This window comes from Atractosteus spatula, chromosome 12 (assembly GCF_055471065.1).
Source record: "Atractosteus spatula isolate fAtrSpa1 chromosome 12, fAtrSpa1.hap1, whole genome shotgun sequence".
NCBI classification, from domain to species: Eukaryota; Metazoa; Chordata; class Actinopteri; order Semionotiformes; family Lepisosteidae; genus Atractosteus; species Atractosteus spatula.
Genome location: NC_142717.1, coordinates 2632007 through 2654255, shown reverse-complemented (window position 1 = coordinate 2654255; position 22249 = coordinate 2632007). Strand labels below are relative to the sequence as shown.

General features: G+C 42.0%; 1 protein-coding gene across 1 annotated transcript in view; it reads left to right on the top strand.

Annotated features, from left to right (window-relative positions):
• stt3b (STT3 oligosaccharyltransferase complex catalytic subunit B) overlaps nt 1-22249 on the top strand; it is a 58782-nt gene that overhangs the window by 19237 nt on the left and 17296 nt on the right. The window contains exons 2-3 of the mRNA XM_088929066.1: nt 15934-16042; nt 18056-18343. Of these exons, the coding sequence (XP_088785192.1) occupies nt 15934-16042; nt 18056-18343 (397 nt within the window). The remainder of the gene's footprint in view (nt 1-15933; nt 16043-18055; nt 18344-22249) is intronic.

Genomic DNA, 22249 nt, shown 5'->3' with positions numbered 1-22249 from the left:
TGCTTTTGCCACTTGATGGGATAGGTTGAATTATTTATTAGTTGAGCGATCAGGGTGTAAAAGACACCCGAGTCAAGATTCTGGACAGGGATTGGAGACGGTTCTCATGTTTGATTGAGACACTCTGAGGCCTCTCTTAGCTGAAGTACTTCGGCGACCGGTGAGTTTCAGACAGCATGTCAAGACTTCTGAGCCTACAGTGTATCTTAGTGCTGCTGACTGTGAAAACTGCTTAGTTTTTTCCCCCCTTTTGCTCATCTAGATGGCACGTGAAGTTAGGAGCAGTATGTGGTATATGTATATTATTTACCAGCACAATGGTTTGTTTTCCCCAGCATTTCTCTTACCATATGTTGGTTTTGTTTTTATTACCATTGCACCTTTTTGTTTTGAGCCCTATACTTCACGTGATCAGCTTTAGAAGGCTCCGATCCTGCTGTGGAAACGTTCGAGTACGCCTTTCACATTTACAGGTGCTATTTTTGAGCACTGGACTGGGATGAAGTATTGTAGATATGTATGATTACTCAGAAACTGTTTATGAAATAGCAGTGTATCCAGGGGGCCTGGCTTAAACCTGCTTATGAGGTGTCAGCTGTCAAATGCAATAGTGTGCTTTCAGAAAACAAGTCATTATATGCTTCACTAGAGGGATCGACGTTGTATTGTTGTTGCATAGTGATTGCTGACATTGCTGAGTACCTCTTGAGCTGATATCTTCCTGGAAGGGGTGGTGATTTTTTTTTCTCTGTGCAAGAAATGAATGATCCCTACAGGTTTCTGTCATGCTTTGCCTGTTTTGAAATTCATTGTTTCTGTTGACTGCCCCTCGGGTGGATAAAAGGTTTCAGCGGAAATCTCATTAGCCTCTTGAGTCATGGCCACCCATTACCGTGTGGATGATCATCAGAATGTGTATTTAAACTTTTGTCAGAAGCTGCTGCTGAGTGGGTGCTTTAAAGTGGGGGCAGGGAAGGCAAACCTGTCTTCCAAACTATGGCGTTTGTCAGCTTGTGTTGTCTTGAAGATAAGAAATTGGAGAGCTCCTTTGAACACATTTTACGAGACAACTCCGTGCACTCTCTTTAAGTTGTCTCCCACTGTTTGGAGTGCTTGAGGATCTTTTACAGTGCAGCTCTGATAAATGGAAGTGACATATAGTTATAAAGTGTGAACTTTGAACCTCTTCCTCTTCGGGACAGACCCCCTTAGATATGTGATGTTGGGGAAAAAACATAGCTTGACAGTTCACGGGTTCTATTTTTTTGCTGACTCACAAATCAGATCTTTAGTCCGGACAAAACCTCCTTTACCTTAAAACACCCATTTTTTTCCCCAGCATAATGCAAGCGAAGGGAAGCCGAGAGCTTTTTGTTCAGAAAAGGTCTGAATAATGTAGTTTCTGTGTACAGACCATATTTGCAGCAGAGGGTGTTGGCAAAACACCTGCAGTGGATGAGTCACATTGGCTTTTTAAATGTTTTAAGTAGGACATGATAAATCTGTGTAATGATCTTGTCCTTAGCAGTTTAATACATTATTTCAAGGATGTTGCCTGCTTTAGATTTCAAATGTTTGTTGATGGATGTTGTGTGCTGTGTATTGAATGGAGACTGAACACCAGTGGGGACCCGTGCCTTGCAGAGCTCTGCTTAATTTACCTTCTGCTTAGCTGCAGAAAAGGAGAGAGGAATTTTTTTGGAAATGGCAAAAGGCCATTTTGGTCTTCATGCATATCACCTGTCAGGCTATCAGTTTTATTTTGTTGAGAAATAACATTTTTCTTAAGCAGCCTCACTTCACACGAGAAACTCACGAAGAGTGACCCACCGGTGGTCGTGGGAAAACACCGTCATCTCATCTTCTCACCTGCACAGTGAATTCCTTGCTTGAACGTCTGGTTTAAACACTAGGCATTTCTAATGGCAGGATTCTGACGTTTTCCTCTTTAGAGTGCTTTAAACAAGATCCGCGTTCTGTTTAATTCAAACCTTCTGCACACAATGCGGTGCTTAGTGTCTTTTTTTCCAGCCTTGTCACAGCTGCTCTTGCTCTCGTCCTTCGGAGAGTCTTCTGTTTTGAAATGCTCAGTTTCGAATGCCTGATTATTAGTAATCCTGCCAGACTGCTGCAAAGCTCCGCGCGTGGCTTTGGGAGAGATGAAAACGACTCCAGGCTCCTTCGAGATAAGTCCTATGCCAGATCTGCAGCTTTCCTCACCGTGAAGCGCGAAAGCAAACAGAAGGGATCTGGTGTCAGGAGGAGGACGAGAGGTGCCCATACTGATTACGTCCAGCTTTGCATCTGCCAGGCTGCAGACAAGTCAAGGATCCAGCCTGCCTCCTGCAGCAAACTGTATGCCCTCATGTTCCCACCCCTGAGCTTTTTTTTTTAAATTGTAGCTGAAATAAAAACTCTGCTCTTGCTGTGCTGCAGTAGCAAGTCAACAAGCCCTTTTCTTTGCATGAAAAGAAGGAAAAGTGAGATATACCCAGTGTGGCCTGATCTTGTCTCGAAACAAAACCGTCTTGAGCCTCGTCAGTGCAGCGCGGGGTAGAGACCTGAGGAAAACTACTGTAGGTTGCAGCTTTCAGGTGTACTGGTGGACCAGAGGGCGAGAGGTGTGGTGATGGGGTGCAGATGTAGGATATGCCATCCGGTGGATGAGCCATTAAGCTGAGGGCATCGCCACATGATCAGTATTGGTCCCATGGCTTGCCCAACAAAGTTGATGTTAACCTTGGCTAAATGCCCCTCTGGGCTTGTCCAGTCTCTCCCCTACGTCATGGCGGCTGCACGTCTCTTGGTGGGCGTTGCACTTTGGAGGTGAAAGGAGTGGACCTCTGGCTGAATGTGAAATGCTTTCACCTTCTTTGGGATCCTTTTGAGATGAGATTGTTGGCCGTTATGACTTTGAATTGGTAAATTATACTGCGTGTCCTCTTTGACGATCTGGGTGGGGAAAATGGTGAATTCCATACCCGATCCACAGCTTGTCCGGGTTATCCTGATTTCTGTAGTGTTGAATGGACTCCAGAAAATGGCTTAATCCCCCCCATAGATGACTCCTGATGTGATTGAGTCTCAGGCTGCATTTTAAGGAGAAAGCGCTACCATAACACTCTTCAAGGTCCGTGTGCACGTTCGCCCCCTTTGAAAGTGCCCATTTTGGACAGCGATGAGCACGCCCTTTATCGTATGATAACCTCAACAGGATTAGCTTCCACCTCTGTGTTTTTGTCGTTGTACAATGAAAATCGGATTCTTCTGGAAGGTAGGGGTGCCATTTTTAGCAAGGCTTTGACCTACTAATCTATTTAAAATTCTGGTAAGGGCAAAATGGAGGAGCAGGATTCGCAGACTAATCCATGTGGTGACCTTAGACATGAGGTTGTGAGCTGCACAGATCCCTTTACTAGTCATGATCCATAAATGGATCACAGGAGAAAAGAGCGTTTTCTTCTTTATTAAATAGGGAAGGGAAACTCTTTGCAGGTTTATTTGCTATCAAGGGCCCTGCCACAGCTTTCAGATACTCTTGCACTGCCTTCTGTTTATTTTTAATCTAAGAACTGTCCAAAATAAGCTTTTGCAAATACTGTGTCATTATAATATGTATTTTCTGATACTGTAGGTCTAGGGGATTTTCTCTAAATCTACTTCAAAGTCATTTTGAATTTCATAACCTGTTCATTATATGAGAATATCATATTTATAGTCAGAAGATCTTGCATATTTTTCTTAATCCTTTACATGTTAGGTTCTGTAAAGTTTAAACTGAAGCCTTTTATCTGCTGAATTAGAAACACATTTTTCTTATTTACTAGCATTATTCCCTGTATCACTGCAGGTCCTGGAGGGCTCATTTCAAAGGTTTAAATTTATTTTTTTGTATATAATTCCTGTTTAGTTTGATTGCATAAGAATAGAAATAGGTAATTAGTAATTGAATAGTGAAACTGAATAATGACTGTTTACAGTCTTATTTTAAAACCCATTTATTAAATTGCAAAGATCCGTACAATAGTGTAGGAAATTGTTCTGAAAACATTTTTTTAAATAATGGAAGACTGTTTACTTCATTACGCATGTTGGAAAGCAGTAGATACAGCAAAAAGGATTTTAATGTGTAGTGGTTTTAGGCCTCACGAATATGGTTGTTACTGCCTTGTAGTCTGTATTGTTCATTTTAATATTGGTCAATTAAGTGGCATTTCTGAAAGTTATCAAAAGGAAGTCTGCTTTAAACAATATGGGATACTAGCCTAAGTCTTGCCAGCACTTTCCAAAGTTAATCACTTGTTTTACCAAATAAAACCAAGACTTTAACTGATTAACACTAAAAACAACAGTAACTGCATTTTCATGGTGATTAAATTTTAAAGTATAAGCCAGATTGTATAAGTCCAAATTTAATAACCCAAATTCTTATCTTTGTTTGGTCTTCTGCAAAAGTATCTTGTGCATTATTTCAGATGGCTGAAGGCCTTATCAAGCTTAAGAGGAAATAAAAACTAATCTTACATGTAACGATGGGTCAACACATTTGGAGGGAGTGCACATAACATAGCAAAGCCTGTGTAAAGCCTGATAATAATGACTGATTATATTGCTTATTCTTGATCTATCTGCATGTAGTAGTTGTGAAATAAGAGCAGATAAAATTGTCCAAGCAGCCTGTAGCCTTGTGCAAGGTAGAAAGCTGTGCATTTTGTGTGGGTTGGATTAGCAGTACTGGTCTATAGGATTACAAATGCATCATGGCAGCAAAATCTGTCAGAGGCCTGAGAAGAGAGGGTTTATTCGCGAATTTCCCATTTCACCACTGCGGCCTGGTGGTAAATCCTGCAAAACTCTTGCCTGAAGAGGTTTCACAAGGCTTTACAGAGCTCTACAGCAAAGGAATTACAAGGTTAGAACCGTTAAAATTTCCCCCAGCAGGATACCTGATTAGAGCCTGAATGCTTTGTTTCCAGGCATAACTAATTTTCTTTATAAATTCATGTCAGCTCTGTTGCACCAGCTCTTTCACTTTCACTACAATAGTACTGGTTTGCCTTTTATAAATCTCAATTAAAAAAAAAATTATTTTGCAAGCTTTTCACTTGTGTAATGTTTAATAAACCGGATAAAGGCAAACCTGCCGAAGCCATCGTCAGGTAGATCTCCGCACTCCCTGCTCTCAGCCAGTGGTGCATCCTTCCAGAGTTGTCGTCGCTTGGATTCTTTTATAATGAACGATCAATTTAACATGTCACCTTGGCACCAGTTCAGAGTGCAGTAATTAAGGAAGAGATGTCTTGAAGAAGTTCCCTGTTCCTGCAGTGCAGGTTTTCTGCTGGTGTCCGTGTCCTCATGCTGTTACTGTGCAGTGTCTCGTTACAGCGTGACTGGCTCGGGGACTGAGAAGTGCTGATCTTAGCCAGCCAAGTCGTCAGTGTTAGTGTGATATTTCATTGAGTGGCTAAAAAGTCATTAAGCAGTTTCCCATTAAAATCTGCTCTAAATTATATCTTGACTGTTCTTCTGTTCCTGCACTGTATCATGTTTGCATGATGTCCTCTCGGCTCGCGTTGCTTTCCCAGGGTTACCTCTGGTATCCTCCGTTGTGCCGCAGGGTCTTGACGCCTGTGGGCAGGAGGGAATGCTGCGAACAAGCTCATTTGCGCTGCGGTCTGGCCCAGTGGGTCCTTTGAGAAGGAAGGGCAGTCCTGTATGCAAGTCTTTTAACTGTGTGAATTTTAATAATGTGATATACCCATTTGCTATCCTTGTATAAACTTGAATTGCTACACCCACACTTTTCCTAGAGGAGAGTGATGGCTCTGCATGTTAACTTCTCAGTCCTACAGTGAGTTAAGCCTACTTCTCAATAGTAGTCCTCTACACTGGAACTGATGCAGCCTTTTCTGTTTCCAGCTTGTCGGGATATTTTTGTTGTAGAGCTTCAAGTCCATGTTGGTCACTTGGGTTTTGGTTTGCCAGAAAAGTGCGTTACTAGACCAGAAGACTGCCTAGTTAACATTCTTCAGGCATCTTTAATTCCACATGCATCAGAGATTCTGAGGTTATTGCCCCAGAACCCCAGAAGGCCCATTAATGGGAATTCCGTTTATCCGTTGTGTTCGGGTTTGTGTACGAAGATAGAATCCATCACAGTCAATTAGCGGGAGTGTTAAATGTTTGGGAGTGACATCTGCTTCAGTTGCAGTAGCTGGAGAGGTCAGGGAATTCTCGTGTACGGGCCAGGATACTTTTACAACTGCGGCAGCTACCCGTGCTTTTTAATTACCCTCATGCTCATTTGCGAGACAACTGCAACCACTGACCCGGAAGACATGTTTAATGAAAACATTCAAACACTGTGGGGGGGGGAATGACTTATTAATGGATTAGTAACAGAAAGAATTATGGAATTCTCAGTAACTGCTGTTTTTGACTGTTTTTGTTGGAGTCTTTAAGAACTTAGATCCTTAGTCTTTGTAGACTTTTCTAAGTCTTTGTAGATTTGTCAAATTGTAGTCTGTCTGGCTAACCTTTCTGGTCAAAGTTTCGCCGGTTCTCTGCGCAGAGACTCCTCTGCCATACCCAGCGACATCTGGCCTCTATCCTTGCTCCAGTACTTTTGGCTCCCGTTTTGTCTGTTGGATTTGCAATCTTGGTGATTTCAGTGATTGCATTTCCTTGAACAGTATCACTACCAGCCTCAGCCTGTGCAGGAGCTTATTTATATCGGGGCACCCTCCTGTAAATGTAAAGTTAACTGCTTCATTTCAGAGTTTATTGTCCACGTAATGATTTGCCTTTTAATATATTATGGTGGACTCTGCTTAAATTTAGAATCACGTACTGCCCTCTGTCGCTTATCTGACTTTGATAGTTCTTCACTTTACTCCAAAGGGCATAAAGACATTTTCCTACTGCAGGCTCTGGCATTGTGTTGCTCTCAGGAAGTCGGGGACTGAGGAGACCGTGTGTATTAGGTCAGATTAATCCAATCTGTGTTGCAGAGCTAGTGCTTTTCATTTCTCCTGATTTGATGATGCCGTCTGCTGACTTCGAAGTCTTCTGGATACAGCTGGAACCGCTGAATTTTCTAGTAAGTAGTCTATAAAGATGCAGTAATTGGCTCCTGAGGACAGTATTGCAGAGCTGGATTGTGCATTAAAGAGTGCCTGTGAGAATTAGCAGAAAAACAATTTTAGAGGGCATATTGTGGCGTCTTTGGCAGAATTTTGTATTTATTACAAACCCTCATTCCTTTTCTACAGAAAGTTTCTCGATAGATTCTTCCCTGTTTAAGGTGAATGCATAGAAACCTTTTTTTTTTGTTGGAATACACAAATGTTGGAAAATATATTATGTAGAGTTTTGGTTGAAATCATGCAAATCTTAAATTTGAGTCTGCATACACGTACCTGTTGATCAATTTAATATCCAAGCAAAACTATATGAACATACGCTTTGAACATTTTTAATGCTTTGCAATTTTCAGTTTAGAAAATGGCATTAGGCTGAATAAGCATTTCTTGTCTTTTGTGTAGTCCTTTAAGAGTTTAGTCGCAGTACCTAAGAGTGCTGAAAACCGATCCCTTCCACAGTTCCTAAAAGGACATATGGGGATTACTGTTGCATCATCTTGTACTCATTTCCTTCTCGGCAGCTCTCGGCCCATCTGGTAGAATGTTATGGAAATTGGAACAAACAACCAGGGTTGACCACATGTGTGAAAAAGCACCGCGTGCCGGAATAGGTTGAGTATGCAGTCATCACTTAGCAGGGTTATGACACTCTGGATTCTACCGAGCTGGTACCCCGCGGCCGAAGGGGTAACGAGCCACGAGGTGGGGGGTGGTGGGTGTGGACTCGAGCGGTGGGGTGGGTTAACGTCACTGGGTTTATTTGCTCTCATATTGACAGACTGTACAGACTTCACACGCTCTAAAGAGAGAAGGTTTGGAGTCCTGTGATAGAAATCGGCATTATTGTGCTGTATTGCTACATGATTTTTGAGCCCCACACTCGGTCATTTCCTGCAGGTGTTTAGAATGGTGTCTTGAAGGTACAGAAAGACGCAGCACAAGAAATGTGAAAAGCCCATGTACATAACATAATGCAGTAGAAGAGCTTCCTACTGTGATTGAATTACCGGGGAAAATAAAGGCAGTGTAAAATACGGTCTGTGCACTATTCATATTCACATGACACCCACGTGGTTCCCAGACTGTTGCTTAAGAGCGACGTCTTTTAACGCCCTTTCAGTAAAAAGCATGTATTTTAAATAACATGCCGAGCAACATCCTCGACTTCCAGATCGCTTATTCTGTCCATAGCATTTTCATGCTTGCTAAAAATGGATATTGTAGAGAACTTTCCAGGCCCTTTTGATCACCGTTTGATCCTTCGGCTGTATTGTAGGTGGTCTGATCTTGCCTTGAAAACACTTGGGTGAGCACACATGGTTGGCTTCTTCCTTCCATAGGTAAAGGTTTAATGGGTTTTGATTCCATTAGTCTGTAAAATTAAGTGTGTTTCAGTAAAAGATATTGGCTCTGTAGCAAAAACATTATTAGCACTGGGCGGTGTTATTTTTTTCCTCCAGTATTATTTTTTCTAACTTATTAAAATTTGGAAAGTGTGCAGAGAATCAGACCAAGTCAGTGTTGGAGGGTGGGCATGAACACGGGCATTGACTTGGTGAAAACTGCTAAATCCATTACTCTTATCTTCAGACATGAGCCTGTCTTCTGCAGAAGAGTAGGGACAAATTCACACGCCTACTTGTACCGTATTCAAGTCCTGTGCATCCAGTCATGTGCAGTGAGCTTAAATATTGTGGCCTCCTCTTCGGCACAGAGGCACAGAACCTGCACACCTGTTAGGAATAGCAACAGGGTGGCTTTTTGAGGGCAAGCAGCTTTGCCTTCAGGCTCTGTTCCAGTACACACGTGAGGAATTATAGTGCTCTACTCTTCTGTTAGGTGTGAGACTATGCTGTCCTGGTGAATGCACCTTGTCTTAATGTCTTGGTCTTAATGTTTTTAATGAATTCTTTATTAAACCGTTTATGTTAAGGGTTGCCCATCATGCATTTTAAAAAAAACAACTTTTTTGAGATGTGGTGGAAACTCTTTCACTGCATTTACCTGTTCATCGCGATCAAGAAGAGACCTGCGTTTTTCCGAGACCCTTTCCACTGAACGTCTGCATGGTTATACCTGTGCACCGTGCTTTTTATTGGAGCATAATAGATTGGGAAGACAGCACAGAGTTAACTTCTCCCTCGCACCCTAACGTTGATCGTCCTGGCCCTCAGACATGCTTGATGGAGAGTGGCATGAGGTTTGTGCAGTCTCTCCAAGCACACGACAGTCGCTGTTGCCAAGAATGTTGCATGCTTACGTGGGGCTGACAATCCATCCTTCGTGCGGGGATTCACTGGCACGTACTTAGGGTATATTCTGATCTTTGCAACTGTTTTATAAGCGTCAAGGCCAGAAAAGATGGGTAGCGACCAATACAAACCCAAAGCAGCAACATCCAAGGACCGCTCGCATGTTCTCAGTGCAAAGGCGTTTCAAGAGCGGCCGCAGTGTGCGCCGTGCGAACCTGACAAAATGGGAAGCAGCCGGACATGCCAGGAGGGAGCTGGCAATCTTGAGCCTCAGAAAAATTCAAAATGCTACAGCCTACATATAACCACTTAGTTTCAGAAATACCTGATCATGTTTTTACTCATGGAGTCCTGAAACTAGGGCGCGACGACAACTGAAGACGTGGGCGGTATTGAGGGAGATCAGTAGCGATAAACACCACCGCAGGCTTTCAGGGAATCTCGGTAGATTATTTGGGGATGACATTGGCCTTCAGCCATTTCTTTTCCGTTCCGGTTTAAGTGTGCAGACATGGAATTATGATGGTAAAGAGGTTGGGGACTCCATCGCAGTTTGATATGTGACCGCAAATCAAGTGCGTGTAACCCGAGTTGTATTAAAGCTGCGAGAGCGTGCCAGATATACAAATAAATACGAGCCTGAAAGCTCGGATCTCTTTTTAATCTTCTATACGCGGTTGAGAATGCAATTTAAAAGGATGAAGTGCATCTAAATGGCCTGGAACATGTCGGAAATTACCGAATTGCTGACCAGCATTGACATGATTTTTAGTCAATCCCATTTTACTGTGTGATCAGCCCACGAGCGCTACATTGCCAGCCCTGGGGGCTCAGCATTCTAAACCGCAACAAGCACGAGGAATTTGGGTTCACGGGTACACATGAAGGATTAAACAGTGCGCCCAACTGTTTTTAGAATGTTCCTCCTTTTGTTTAAGAAAAAGATGACCTCTCAATATTACTTCTACTTTTTTATTCTTGCTTTTAACTTAATTGTCTGCTCTGTGTATGAGATCAACCTGTTATTCGATGACTTTGTTGCTAGGTTGAGATCTAACACTGCTGTGTTGGTGAGGTTAGACAGCTTTTCATTTCCTTGCCTTCATTTAAAAAAAAAAAATTCTCCTGGGGGGTTTACCTTATGCTTTTTTCCTTTCAGAACTGGGGCTGGAAGTGACTTGGTCATCCCATTGTTGTTGCAGTTATGCACAGTTCTACCTTATTTGTACTTTGCTCCTGTGCATGTTTAGCAAGTCTAGTGACAACAGGTTTTGGAGACATTGGTCTATAGTTTGATGCACCTCTGCATGCAGGTGTGCCATGGTCAAAGCTACATCTTTTGTTTGCTGATGTTGCCAGATTATTATGCAAGGCGTGAAAATTACTTCTTGAAAAAGATTACAATGATCTGCAAAATCTAAATAAAATAAAGCTAGCCCGATGCCACATTTGGTCTTTTTGCCTGCTTGTAGACTCAATCGTACATAGATTTAAACTGCCTATGCACACATGGCAAACGTAAAAATCATTTCTCTTCACACGTTTTGATGTAGCCTTTTGCAATCCTCATGTCCGTGACGCTTCAGTTGACATTCTCACACTCTTTAGCAGATGCCAGTAGGCACTCCTTTATTGCGCTGTTAAAGATTAGAGCAGGTGGTGAATTCCTCCAGTGGGAATGCAATTTGTGTAGCTCATCTCTCTTGAAAAGCATTACACATAATTTCAGCGCGTTGGTACAGTAATTTAACCAAGAGCTTTAGACTGACTTCACATCGCATTATTCCTCTTCCCAAATCATGCTTTTAGTTTCTCCATGGAGCACTCCAGTGGAGTAGAGCCTTTTCTCTTCAAGTCCAGGCTTCATAGTTCCATTCTCCTGCACTCCCACCCTTTCCTTCAGTCAGATGCACACAAAAAGGGGGCTGTCAGCGTCACTGAAAAACTACAATGCACACTGCCTTTTCTGTAATTACTGTAACAGTCACTTACCTCTTTTCTGTTCATTTCCTTCATCGAGGTTTGTGGCATTTTTTTAACTAAATGTAAAAGCCGTAGGAAATGTATTAGCACTGACAAAGCTGAACTTGATTAACAAAGGCATTTTGGCATAACCAGGTTTTTCATGACGGCCGTATTCAGTTGAAGACTGAATACAAAAGTGCACGGAGGCAGTGTTCTTCCAAGTGTAAAAGGAAGACTTGGGCTATTATAAGATTAAAAAATAAAAGACTTGCCATGGTGGGGGGGAAAAAAGCAACAAACAAAATAGGCATTATTATGAGAGTTAAACTGGCTGGAAAATTCATTGTATAGAATTACCTTTCAGGCTAGATTTAATCATTGGGAATGTCGCTAGTTTTGGAATGCATGTGTTGCGATTCGAGGCAGAGTACATCCATACACTGACACTTTGAAACATATGGTCTTGTCCGTTGTGTATATATCAAAAATGATTTAAATATTTGCTCTGGTGTTGCATTACTGTTCTAGGTTAAAAAAAACCTGACTTTCCTCTCGGTTACATTTTCAATTCAATAGTGATTAACAACAAATTGTCACTCGTACTCCTCCTGGTTAAAATGTGAAATTTGTGCTCCTCGTTTCTCTGAAACTGCCATAGGGACTGTTTTTTTTAATGATACACATCCGTGAAGCCCAATTTCCTTGTTTTCTACAAAATCGGTTTTGTTTCACCTGTCCCAACGATGCCTTCTTCATGAGACACATTCCACAACACCTTGAGTCCAAAATATCTCCTGATGTGATTATCTTCCCCAGAGCTCAACACCCTACATCCACTGTTTCTGTCATTTAGCTTAAATTTAGAACATTTATTTAAAAACCACTGCTTAGGCTGCATCGAAAAAACAACAGTCGCTGTGCTACTTCAGGTTGTAGAGAAAAAAATGTGGGAGATATCTGATTTAAACAGAATAATCTGACAGATGTTGGGCAGAGTTCTTTTTTTTACTTTATTAAGCTGTGCTAATAACTGATTTTTATTAAACAAATGTTTCACATATTTCAGAAACAACATATTGAAAGTGTTTTTGTGTTCAGGGCAAAGAAAAATATGTAATAATGGATAATTTCAAGGGATGGTATCTGCTGCTAGTAATGTGCTTGATGATGGTTTAAATCAAACACCTGATTCTTTTTAACGACAAACAGCCTTGTAACAGTGAGTTTGATTCAGCAACCTCGTGATGGTTAAAATTAGAATTTGTTTTGAAGCAACACTTTGTCAGGTTTGCTTTTCTGTAGTTTTCTGTTCCAGTTTCTGTCCTTTTATCTGATCTGTTTGGCATTTCTCACAGATTACAAAGCAGCGTTTGGGAACGGCAGTGCCAGATCCGGCTGCTGTGGTCGTCTTGATTTTTAATGTCCATGGTCTTGTTGCCCTTGTGTGATTCTCCCATCCTTATGGTTTCAGTGGGGGGGGGGGACCACTTGGGCTAATTTTACTGCAAGCTGCAATTTCTTTAAGATGGGTGCTTGTCTTAAAACACCTGGTACCAGGAGTGTTTTTGAAACACTTCAATAAGCTGCAGCAGTCAGATGCTGCTGCTACTGAAAACCTGCTTAGAATTCAAAATAAGTTTGAGTAAAAGATTTTGACCACTGATTTCCATTTGTTGGGTTTTTCCACTTTTCAATGACATACTGCTGGTTTCTGCGTGTAAACATCACACTTGAAGAGCAGTGCCTTGATCGTTTGGCAGATTTCGTGCAATTGATGATTAATAGTTGCTCTGTCTTCAAAGGGCGCATTTATATAGCTTAGCTATCGTGTAATATACACTTTCATATCCATCCAGATAGGATTTGTTCTAAAGCCTACATGGATATGCGTAAGAAACACTACAAAATGCTCTTGGCACTTATTTGCTGCATTTTTAACGTCTTTCAGTATATTTTTCCAGTACCGTTGACTGCCAGTCCTTTTAAAGGACAACAATGAGGATTTGACAGAATATTGTGCAGTTTTTACTTGACTGAAAAAAGGAAAAAAAGGCCTAGACAGCATCTCAAGAGGAACAGCCATAATCTGCCAATGACGCCCCTCATCTTGATCTTGCTGCAGTATTCTTACGTTATCTCTAGGCATCCTGCAGGCATATTGTGACTAAACAGGATGTGGTAGTGGAGCAGGAGAAGTTAGCTGAAAAAATGCATTTTAGCTGTGAAGGAACAGTGCTTGACTGTCGGGTTTCAGACAGCCGAGTGTGTTCGTTGTTGTGCTAGAGCTGCTCTCCGGTGCCCTTCCCTGTCGGCCCATCTGGAGAGCTGAGCTGGGAGAGAGTCATTTAAACATTAAGGGGGGAGATTGCCAAGGCAGCACTCTACTGAAGAGCACTCTGATTTGGCCTTAACAGCCCTGTTGCCTTAAGCGTCTGAGCCGATGCCTTCTGATGACTGATCTTTTTGCTTCCATTGAGCTCTAAAGCGCTGGGTTTTCTTAGGTGTGTTGGAATCTGCCGGTTATGTTTTATTCTAAAGGTTAGCTCGTATGCCAAGGGTGCCCAAAAGTCAAGGACCTGGGAGCAAGGTTCCTGCAGGAATTTAACAAAGATAGCAGCCCGACACGCCCTTGGACCTCTCCGCAGGTTCGAGTGAGATCTGGCACCCTTTGTCAGTCGCTGTGTGTCGCCTTTAATCTGCCCGCCTGCAGTCAAGGAAATAATGTCAACTGTTATACCAGGATGAATGGATGTGAAGGTGGTTCTTGTGTAAACCAAGATTGCCTCCAGATTATTTTTCTTTATCAGTAACGGCCTGTAACAGTGCGCAGTTTTATAAACTGAACTCCCAACATCATTCATCTCTCTCGGAAGAGCATGCCTTTAATGTGTGACATTCTGCCTTCGCAGCGCATACCAAGATTTCTGAGTGTGGTTACCCTTTTTTTCTCTCATCTTTAACTGCCTCTGTCATGACAGCCACAAATCCAGTTGACTAAAAACTTCAGTCCAGACTTCATGAATCGCCAGCGGTGCTTCGGATTCGCATCTTGCCTGTTGTAGGTCCTGTCAGCTTCTTGGAGAGAAGTGACCTCTTGTGCAGTCTGGTCCAGTTCAAGGACTTTTTGCCTAATTAATACCAGCCTTGGTAGAGTGACAAGGCTAAAAACATTCAATTTGAAAAATTCAACTATGTTCTTATTTTCTCATTCATTTTGCGACCGAAGGATTTCTTTCCAAGTTGTAGTAATTTTTTTCCCTCTTGGTTTACTTACACAATTTCATTTCCTTAATGCAACCATCTTTCTCAGTCTGCCAGACGCTCCCGTGCAAACATGCTTTCGATTTATAACTTGTTAGCTATTTGTGGTTCCCATTAGTTTACTGAAAGTAAGAGTCTAGGGACGCCTTTAAAAAGTGCTTGCAGTCTTGATACAATACTTTCATTTTCGAAGTCTTAGTCTTAAGAGGAAATGCCTGTTGATTGTACAGGAGAGGCTGTTATATGTTTAGCCAGATCACCTTTCCTTGCAATGTAAAAATCCGAAAATCAAGCTTCTTGTACTTTCTTTGCTCAATATTACAAATCAATAGCTACCATTCCTTGGTTTAAGGTACTCCTGTTTGCAGTGGTAATAGTGGAGCTTGGGAGTTCTGCAGTGGATAGTACTACTTTGGGTTTTATTTGGTGTCCAGACCCTTTCTCTTCCCTTTGACCCAACATGAATCAGCAGAAATGTCATCTGGTTTCAGTGCATAGCATCCTCAAGTAATTTTCTGAAAGACATTGATGTGGTCTTATTAATTGAAATGACTGTGTGGGTTGAGAAACTCAAAGTGATTTGTCTTCATTGATGTTTTTTTGTGCTTTGAATGTTTTAAAGAAAGGAAGTTATTGCAAACTGTATCTAGGTTTAATTTCTAGCTGCAGATCAAGGGGAAGGAGAGGACTGACAGAAATTTTAGTCCAGTGAGAAAGCTAATTTTGGTACTGCTGTCTGTAATAGTTACAGGCCTTCTGTTTAGTTCTAGGTTATAAAGCTGATTTGGTCCTGAATTAGATATTTTCAAGATGTTAATTTTACATTTCTCACTGGCTTCTTTTTCAGGCAGGAAACCTGGAAGCAATGCTTTTGCTGTACAATTACTGTGATGGGGTGAAGCCTTAGAGTCTATAGAACTCCATCCCCTTTCTCTGTATTGGTTTGAAAGTTGATCATGAATGCTACATGCAGAAACCTCCTTGTCTGTAATAAACATGGCTTCGCCTAATGGTGCTTAGCATTTAAGTACTTTTAATACATTCTCTCAATTTCCTGTGACATTGTCCATAATAGTGTACAGTCTTTTATTCTTCGCCATAACAGTCTTTGTGCCCCCGAAGAAATGTATCAGACCTAGGTCATTTTTGATTGTGATGTATTTTTCCTGGAAGTCTTCATTGCTCTAGGGTCGGTTTGAAGAGGAGGCGTCTATTCAGAGTTGCTGTGATTTTAGTACCCCAGGGAGTGTTAATGGCCAGACTGAGTCGGCTTTGCCTTGGCATTTGTTTCATTTGCTTTCTGTTTCTTGCAGGTTCAACTACAGATCAACACATCACCTCACAACAAATGGGTTTTATGAGTTCCTGAACTGGTTTGATGAGCGCGCTTGGTACCCCCTTGGCCGGATAGTGGGGGGAACAGTAAGTATAGGCTGTGACCTTTCGCCTGTGAAAGTTCCTAACATTCAGCATGCCTGGTAAAGATGCTGAGCTTTTCAGACCATCCTACAGTGCCAGGCGGTCCCTGATAATGTAAATGGGGAAAAAATAGAGCAAAATGCAAAGTTTCAGAATGAATTGTTCTTCTTGTAGGCAGTGTTGTTGTGGATGGCTCAGATTATGAATATTCATAATGCACTGCATCGCCGATCCAAGCAGTGGATTCGGTTGTGATACATTACTTTCCTTAACTGCAAGTAAAATGCACTAATTTATGGACCCGAACCCAACTTTCTGTCAATTTTTATGGGGAAACACATCTCGATTTAAGGTGGCAATATTTACACTCCCCAAACCTCCATATTTACATTGTTGTTAAGGGGGAAACATCCCTTTTATACACAGTTCTGCTACACTTTGTGACTTTCTGGTCCCTAACTCTGATTAGGGACCACCTGTAATGTGTCGGTTCACAGTTTCTGCCCAACACAACGAGCTTCTTAATTCTCAAAGTTGACTTGTCACTTTCTTTTACTCACGCTAAATCCATAGCAGTTGTGAAACAAAAGGGCGATTATTGTTTCTAACTCATTAGGAGGTAATGCCAGTATATTTTGTTAAAGAGCAAAAAGGGAAGCACGAGATTTAAATAAAATATCTAAGGAACATGAGATGGAAGCATAACGTAAATCTGACCTGGGAGGCTAATGTCAAAGGTGTGTTTGAAACCTGAAACATGAAAACTGCATTTACCCCACTCATCTGTAAAACATTAGTACTGGAGCACAAGTCACGATATTTTACAGAAGTCTCGCTCTCCCACAATAGAGAAAAAAATATGATATGCCTTTTAAGGAAGGTAGTTCTACACAGAAGTAGGCAAATAAGAAAACATTTAATTTTGCGAGACAGAATTTGTTGTAAAAATTACAGTGCTTAATTGCAGTAGCTGTGCTTGGGTCTCTCGACAGCCAGATTCATAAATCTGCTGCTTTACTGTAGACAGAAATCATGCAAGTAATGTAGAGGTTTCAGCAGTTGGAAGTTTCCGTGATCCATGCTCAGATTATTGGAAAAACTCAAAAGGGAGTCGAAATTCAGATTTCCAAAAGACACAATCTGCAAGTGCCTTTTTTCCCCCTAATTCAATTACTCCCGCTGAGAGGAAATTCACGACTTCCCTTAGAAATTTGCATGAGCTGAAATGAAAGAAATGGGATAGGCTGGTGATGAGGAAGGCAAAATCCACTATCATTACCTTCCCTACTGAGATTTGAACACTAGAAAAGACCACTGGCAGCCTCCTGCTGCACTGCAGAAGATGCACTGTCAGGCATTTCTGAGGACTGAAACAGCCTGTGCTGTTCACATCATCACTCATTAGAGCTGGGGAAAGCAGAGTGTAAACGGATCGTGTTGGCAGCAGTATTCCTTACCTTGATGACGATCTCCTAACACACGGCTTGTGGGTCAGGCAAACAAATAGTGATCGTCGAGGGGTTATTCTATCTGTGCAACTTCAGACCTCTGTTCCATGCTCTCGTGAGCTTGAGGCCAACTGAATATTGTGACAACTGATTAATTTGGTCAGGACCCTGCGAGCAGTCTGTAGTCATTTTCTGAAAACTGAATACAAGTAGTGTGGCAGGAAAGGTGCTGCGTAATATTCTTCAACTTTAAACCCGTTAATGCTTTGTTCCCCCCCCAATGTGTATATCAATCAGAAATCTAACCTTATTGAAGAATGGTTTTAAGAGACTCGACACATCTTAAAAAAATATTTTGAAATTCATCTTTTTAGAGTTGTTCTACAGTGCAGCTCATTTCTGGTTTGTCATCTGGGTTATACTGACTGAGCCTTAACTCAGTATCCTGAGTTTAGTGAATATCTGAGTGGCTTTCTGCTGTGTCTGAATTATTTAAATGATGCGTAAAAACGGTGAGGGAGATGTGGGAGCTCTGTGCTTGTTTGATCGGTGTTCCTGGTCTCTGCAGGTCTATCCCGGTTTGATGGTCACCGCGGGCCTCATCCATTACGTGTTAAACCTCCTGCACATCACGGTCCACATCCGGGACGTGTGCGTCTTCCTGGCGCCCGTCTTCAGTGGCCTGACCTCCATCTCCACCTTCCTGCTCACCAGAGAGCTCTGGAACCAGGGCGCGGGGCTCCTGGCGGCCTGCTTCATCGCCATCGTCCCAGGCTACATCTCGCGCTCTGTGGCGGGGTCCTTCGACAACGAGGGCATCGCTATTTTTGCGCTCCAGTTCACCTACTACCTTTGGGTGAGTCAGCAGCCCGGTCTCTGCCCGTTTGCTCTCCCTGCTGCTGGAGGCCAACTTGAAAATGTATTCGTCTGACTTGCAACAGGGGTTGTTAGCTGTTTTTTTTAACCTTCCCACTAAGAGAAAATCTGTAAATGTTTTTCCTTTGCATATCTGATCGAGGATAATGGAGGGGAAAAGTGCCCATAAAGCTCTTGAATATGTTTTTCTGGCGCTTCTCTAAAAGGTGACCTCAGTGCTGCTAGAGAACCGAGTTGCGGTTGACCTGGCGCTCAGATCTTTTAAGACACAAAGAAGCGCTGGTTGAGCTGGCTTTCTTGTGCAGTTCATGCTTTATTTGTACGTGATAAAATCGGAAGCCTCCGGCAGAGAAGTGAAAATCAAATGATCTATTTTGAAGCTGCAAAACTATCGGCCTTTAGAATCAGTAGATAACTAGGAGGTACATGTCTGCCTCAAGTGTTACTGCTAGCATCTGTTCTACCTGATATGTGGTTGAGAAACAGCAGGGGACTAGGGATGTAGGAAGGAGGACTGGAATGATCAGCCACTTAAAGCTGTAATCTGTTATTCCCCCTGTTGAGCACACTACAGGCCTTAAGTATTTTATTTTAATTTTGTTAAATACAACAAGATTTTTTACCTTTTGTACTAGTGACATTCAAGTGAAGCATAGGCCTGGCTCATTCACAAGTTATGATTTTTTTTTTTTCATGTGTTAAATACAGCAGTCTCATAATTAGAAAATGTCTGGCACATGTAACTTTAAAGACCCATTTTTATTAATTAATGTCCTCCTTTATTACAAAAATGTGCGATTCAACACCACATAGGGTTCTGTAAGGTTTTACAATGTATTTAGGTTTCTCAGGGTGCAAAATTCTTTAAAGCTTGTCAAAAGTTAAATATTTTGCATTTTTAGTCATTTGAAAGTTTAGTTTTTGCATAGCCTGGCGTTTAAAATGGGGAATTTCAAAATAGATATCATATGAAATGAATCCAAGGTTTGGATGTTTAGTGTTTAGCACTTCCATTTTGTTGAGTGCAAGTTTAAGATATATAAGGAATCTTGACAATCTTTGAATGTTTGTACCATATCAGCTTAATTTCTGATTTTGAGGTGGATTTCTTCTGTTGGACATGAGATAAGTAGCTTGATGTGGTGATTGTGTTTTTGCTAACAGAAAAATGACAGTCGGAGTCCAGAGATTTGCTCAGCTGGAGAACATTAAAAGGGATTTTAGTGTTTTTTATTTGTTTTCAATTTTCAAAAGAACCTTAAGCTCCTATGAATTGTAATTAAACCGGTATTTAAGAACCTTGTGAAACCAGAAATGTCTTAAGCCGTCTTTTGTGGAAATCTGCACTGTTGCTTTGAGTGGAGCTTCAGCTGTCAGTACAGACTGATTTAAAGCTTTTGTCTCTAATTGGGGCCTTCCCCAGTGCGAAGAATGTTTTAAAAACTTTCCAAAGAGCATAATATTGACTATATGCCAGCTCTGTCGGGTTCGATGAAATTACTTGTTCTCCGTCAAGTAACTGGCTGACTTAGACATTTAAATTTGTTTCGTTTTCCCCTCAGAAACCGTCAGTTTTGACAGTCTCTTATCAGAAACCATGAACTGCCCGTGACCTGGATTAATTGTAACTTGAGCAATTCCTTTCCATCTCTGGGGGCTTTTGGAAAGGTAGTAAATCAACAGGTCCTGAGTTGAAGTCATGTCCCAGCTGTGTGTAAACACCCTCAGACTTGTATTTGCTTCACGGTCATCTCTGAGTGTCCTCAGCTCCTGAGTCTAATTTGAGTGTTTAGCTGCTTTGGAAGGGTTGCCTGTTGATGCTTACTCAAGGTCATTCAAGGGTTATTCTGCCTTTAGCGTACAGGCCACCTGGAGCTGGTAGTGTTTTGGACAGCTCAGGGCCAACCAGTTACACGAAGAGGCACCTTACAAGTGGCCAGTGAAAATGGCAGTAAAATGGCTGCTGCTGGATTTGTCCTTCACATCCCCTCTTTTTCTAAACGCTAAATGCTTATTCCAACTAGAAATAGGACTCCTCCCAACTGAGGAGCGACACAGTGGAGTGGAAGTCGGCGCTGCTGCTGCCTCAGAACTCCAAGGCCCGGGTTTGGTTCCGACTTCTGCGTGTCTGCCCTGTGCTCATGTGGGTTTTCTGCAGGTGACCTTTCCGCTCCTTCTCCCGGAGGCATGCTGGGTAAATCGTTGGGCTCATCTCTTTGATCCCTGGAATGCAGATTCAAAGAGCTTTATTGGCACAACGGATTGAAATCATGTTGCCAATAAGAAGATAAGAACTAACGGTCCTATTGGCAACGCTTTTGTCAATGCAATAACAATTGGCAAGACCTTTTAGATTTAGAACAGGATCGTTCTGTTATGCGAGAGGCTCGCTCTCCGTCTCCCCTCTGACAGTAGATCACGTACTGAGCTGCCAGTTGAAACCCTCTTAGTAGCATTGATAGCTGCTCTGATTCTGGCTATTGATTTATTCTGTGGAAGAATTTTTGTTTACTCCTGTTCATTCCTCATGAAATAATTGTATGAAAGTACAGCTGCAGTAGTTCAGGTGGGGAGCTGCGTCAGCATGCGTAGGCAAAGGAACAAGTAATAGGTTTATTCCATGCTGAAAAGAGAAGAAAGAAAACACAACGTTTCGGCCTTGGAGCCTTCTTCAGGTGTGCGTTTTCTTTCTTCTCTTTTCAGCATGGAATAAACCTATTACTTGTTCCTAAAAGTACAGCTGTCTCTGATTATTCCTGCTGTCTTCTCTGGACAGCCGGGTTTGTCTGTGTGCGGTTTCATCCAGGAGGAGAGCAGTGAAGTAAACACTCTTTAATAATCTTGGACATTTTAAGATAGTTGCTATTGATTGTGAGAACCTATTAAATAAATCACCGCTGATGGAGCTGTTCAGTGGTAAAGACAAACCTGTAAATGTCTTCGGTGGTAAACTGTAATGTCAAAGTTTCCAGGTAATAAAGGTGACAGAGCTATGGCTACTAATCACAACATTTAAATGGAAGCGCTGCATGACCAAAATAGCTAATTATGGCATGCTGGCACCTTAATTTATAAAATGGTAACTAGTTCTAGAAAAGTACCTACATGAGTATTTTCTTTTTCTATTAATGGGTCTTCCACATTATCAGACAAAACCCCTTCCTCTTGGCCCTCAGGTCCAAACTGAGCTTATATTTCTTTTCCACTTGCTGTTCGTCACACTTTTTACGTATGTAAATACCTCAGTTGAATTTGAGATCGCCCTTTTTATTGCTCACCAGCTTTACACTGCAGTGGGGGACTTCAGTTGCTCAAGGCTAACATTTAATTAGCAGGTCGCAGCTTTGTGTCGAGCGCACCTCTGCGAGAGAAGTGTTCTAATTTGGCCCTTTCTGGCCCTCTGGGATCTGAACCTTTAAAATGTTTTTTTAGGAAAATTAATGCTGTGTGTCGGCATGATTTTATTAGCAGTCCTTCCTGTTTCTGGAACTGTACCTGTTTGCTGGCAGGATGGCAGAGTGGCCATGAGGGCTGTCTTGTCCTTTCTGGGCCCTGGTATCCTGTGATGGTTTCTGTCATGAGTGTTTTATCCATGGTGCTGTGGCTTTCTCAGACCTCCCAGAGAAACGCAGACGGGGTGCGATTCGTCTCGACCAGGATGAGTGCTGTCATGTGCCATGTGCTTCCAGGATAGGCTCTGGATCACCCCCACCAGGACCCCCTCCCACAGCTCGGTTATCCTTCAACAGCTCTTGCCGTTAATCACATTAACGTTTTTTCATTATCTCTTGACTTTGAGCAGGGATCTGTTCTGAGCAGCTAGTGATGCAGAGAAGCCTGGCGCTCTCTTCTGCAGATCCTCTGCAAATGTCGTCTGGTGAGGCGT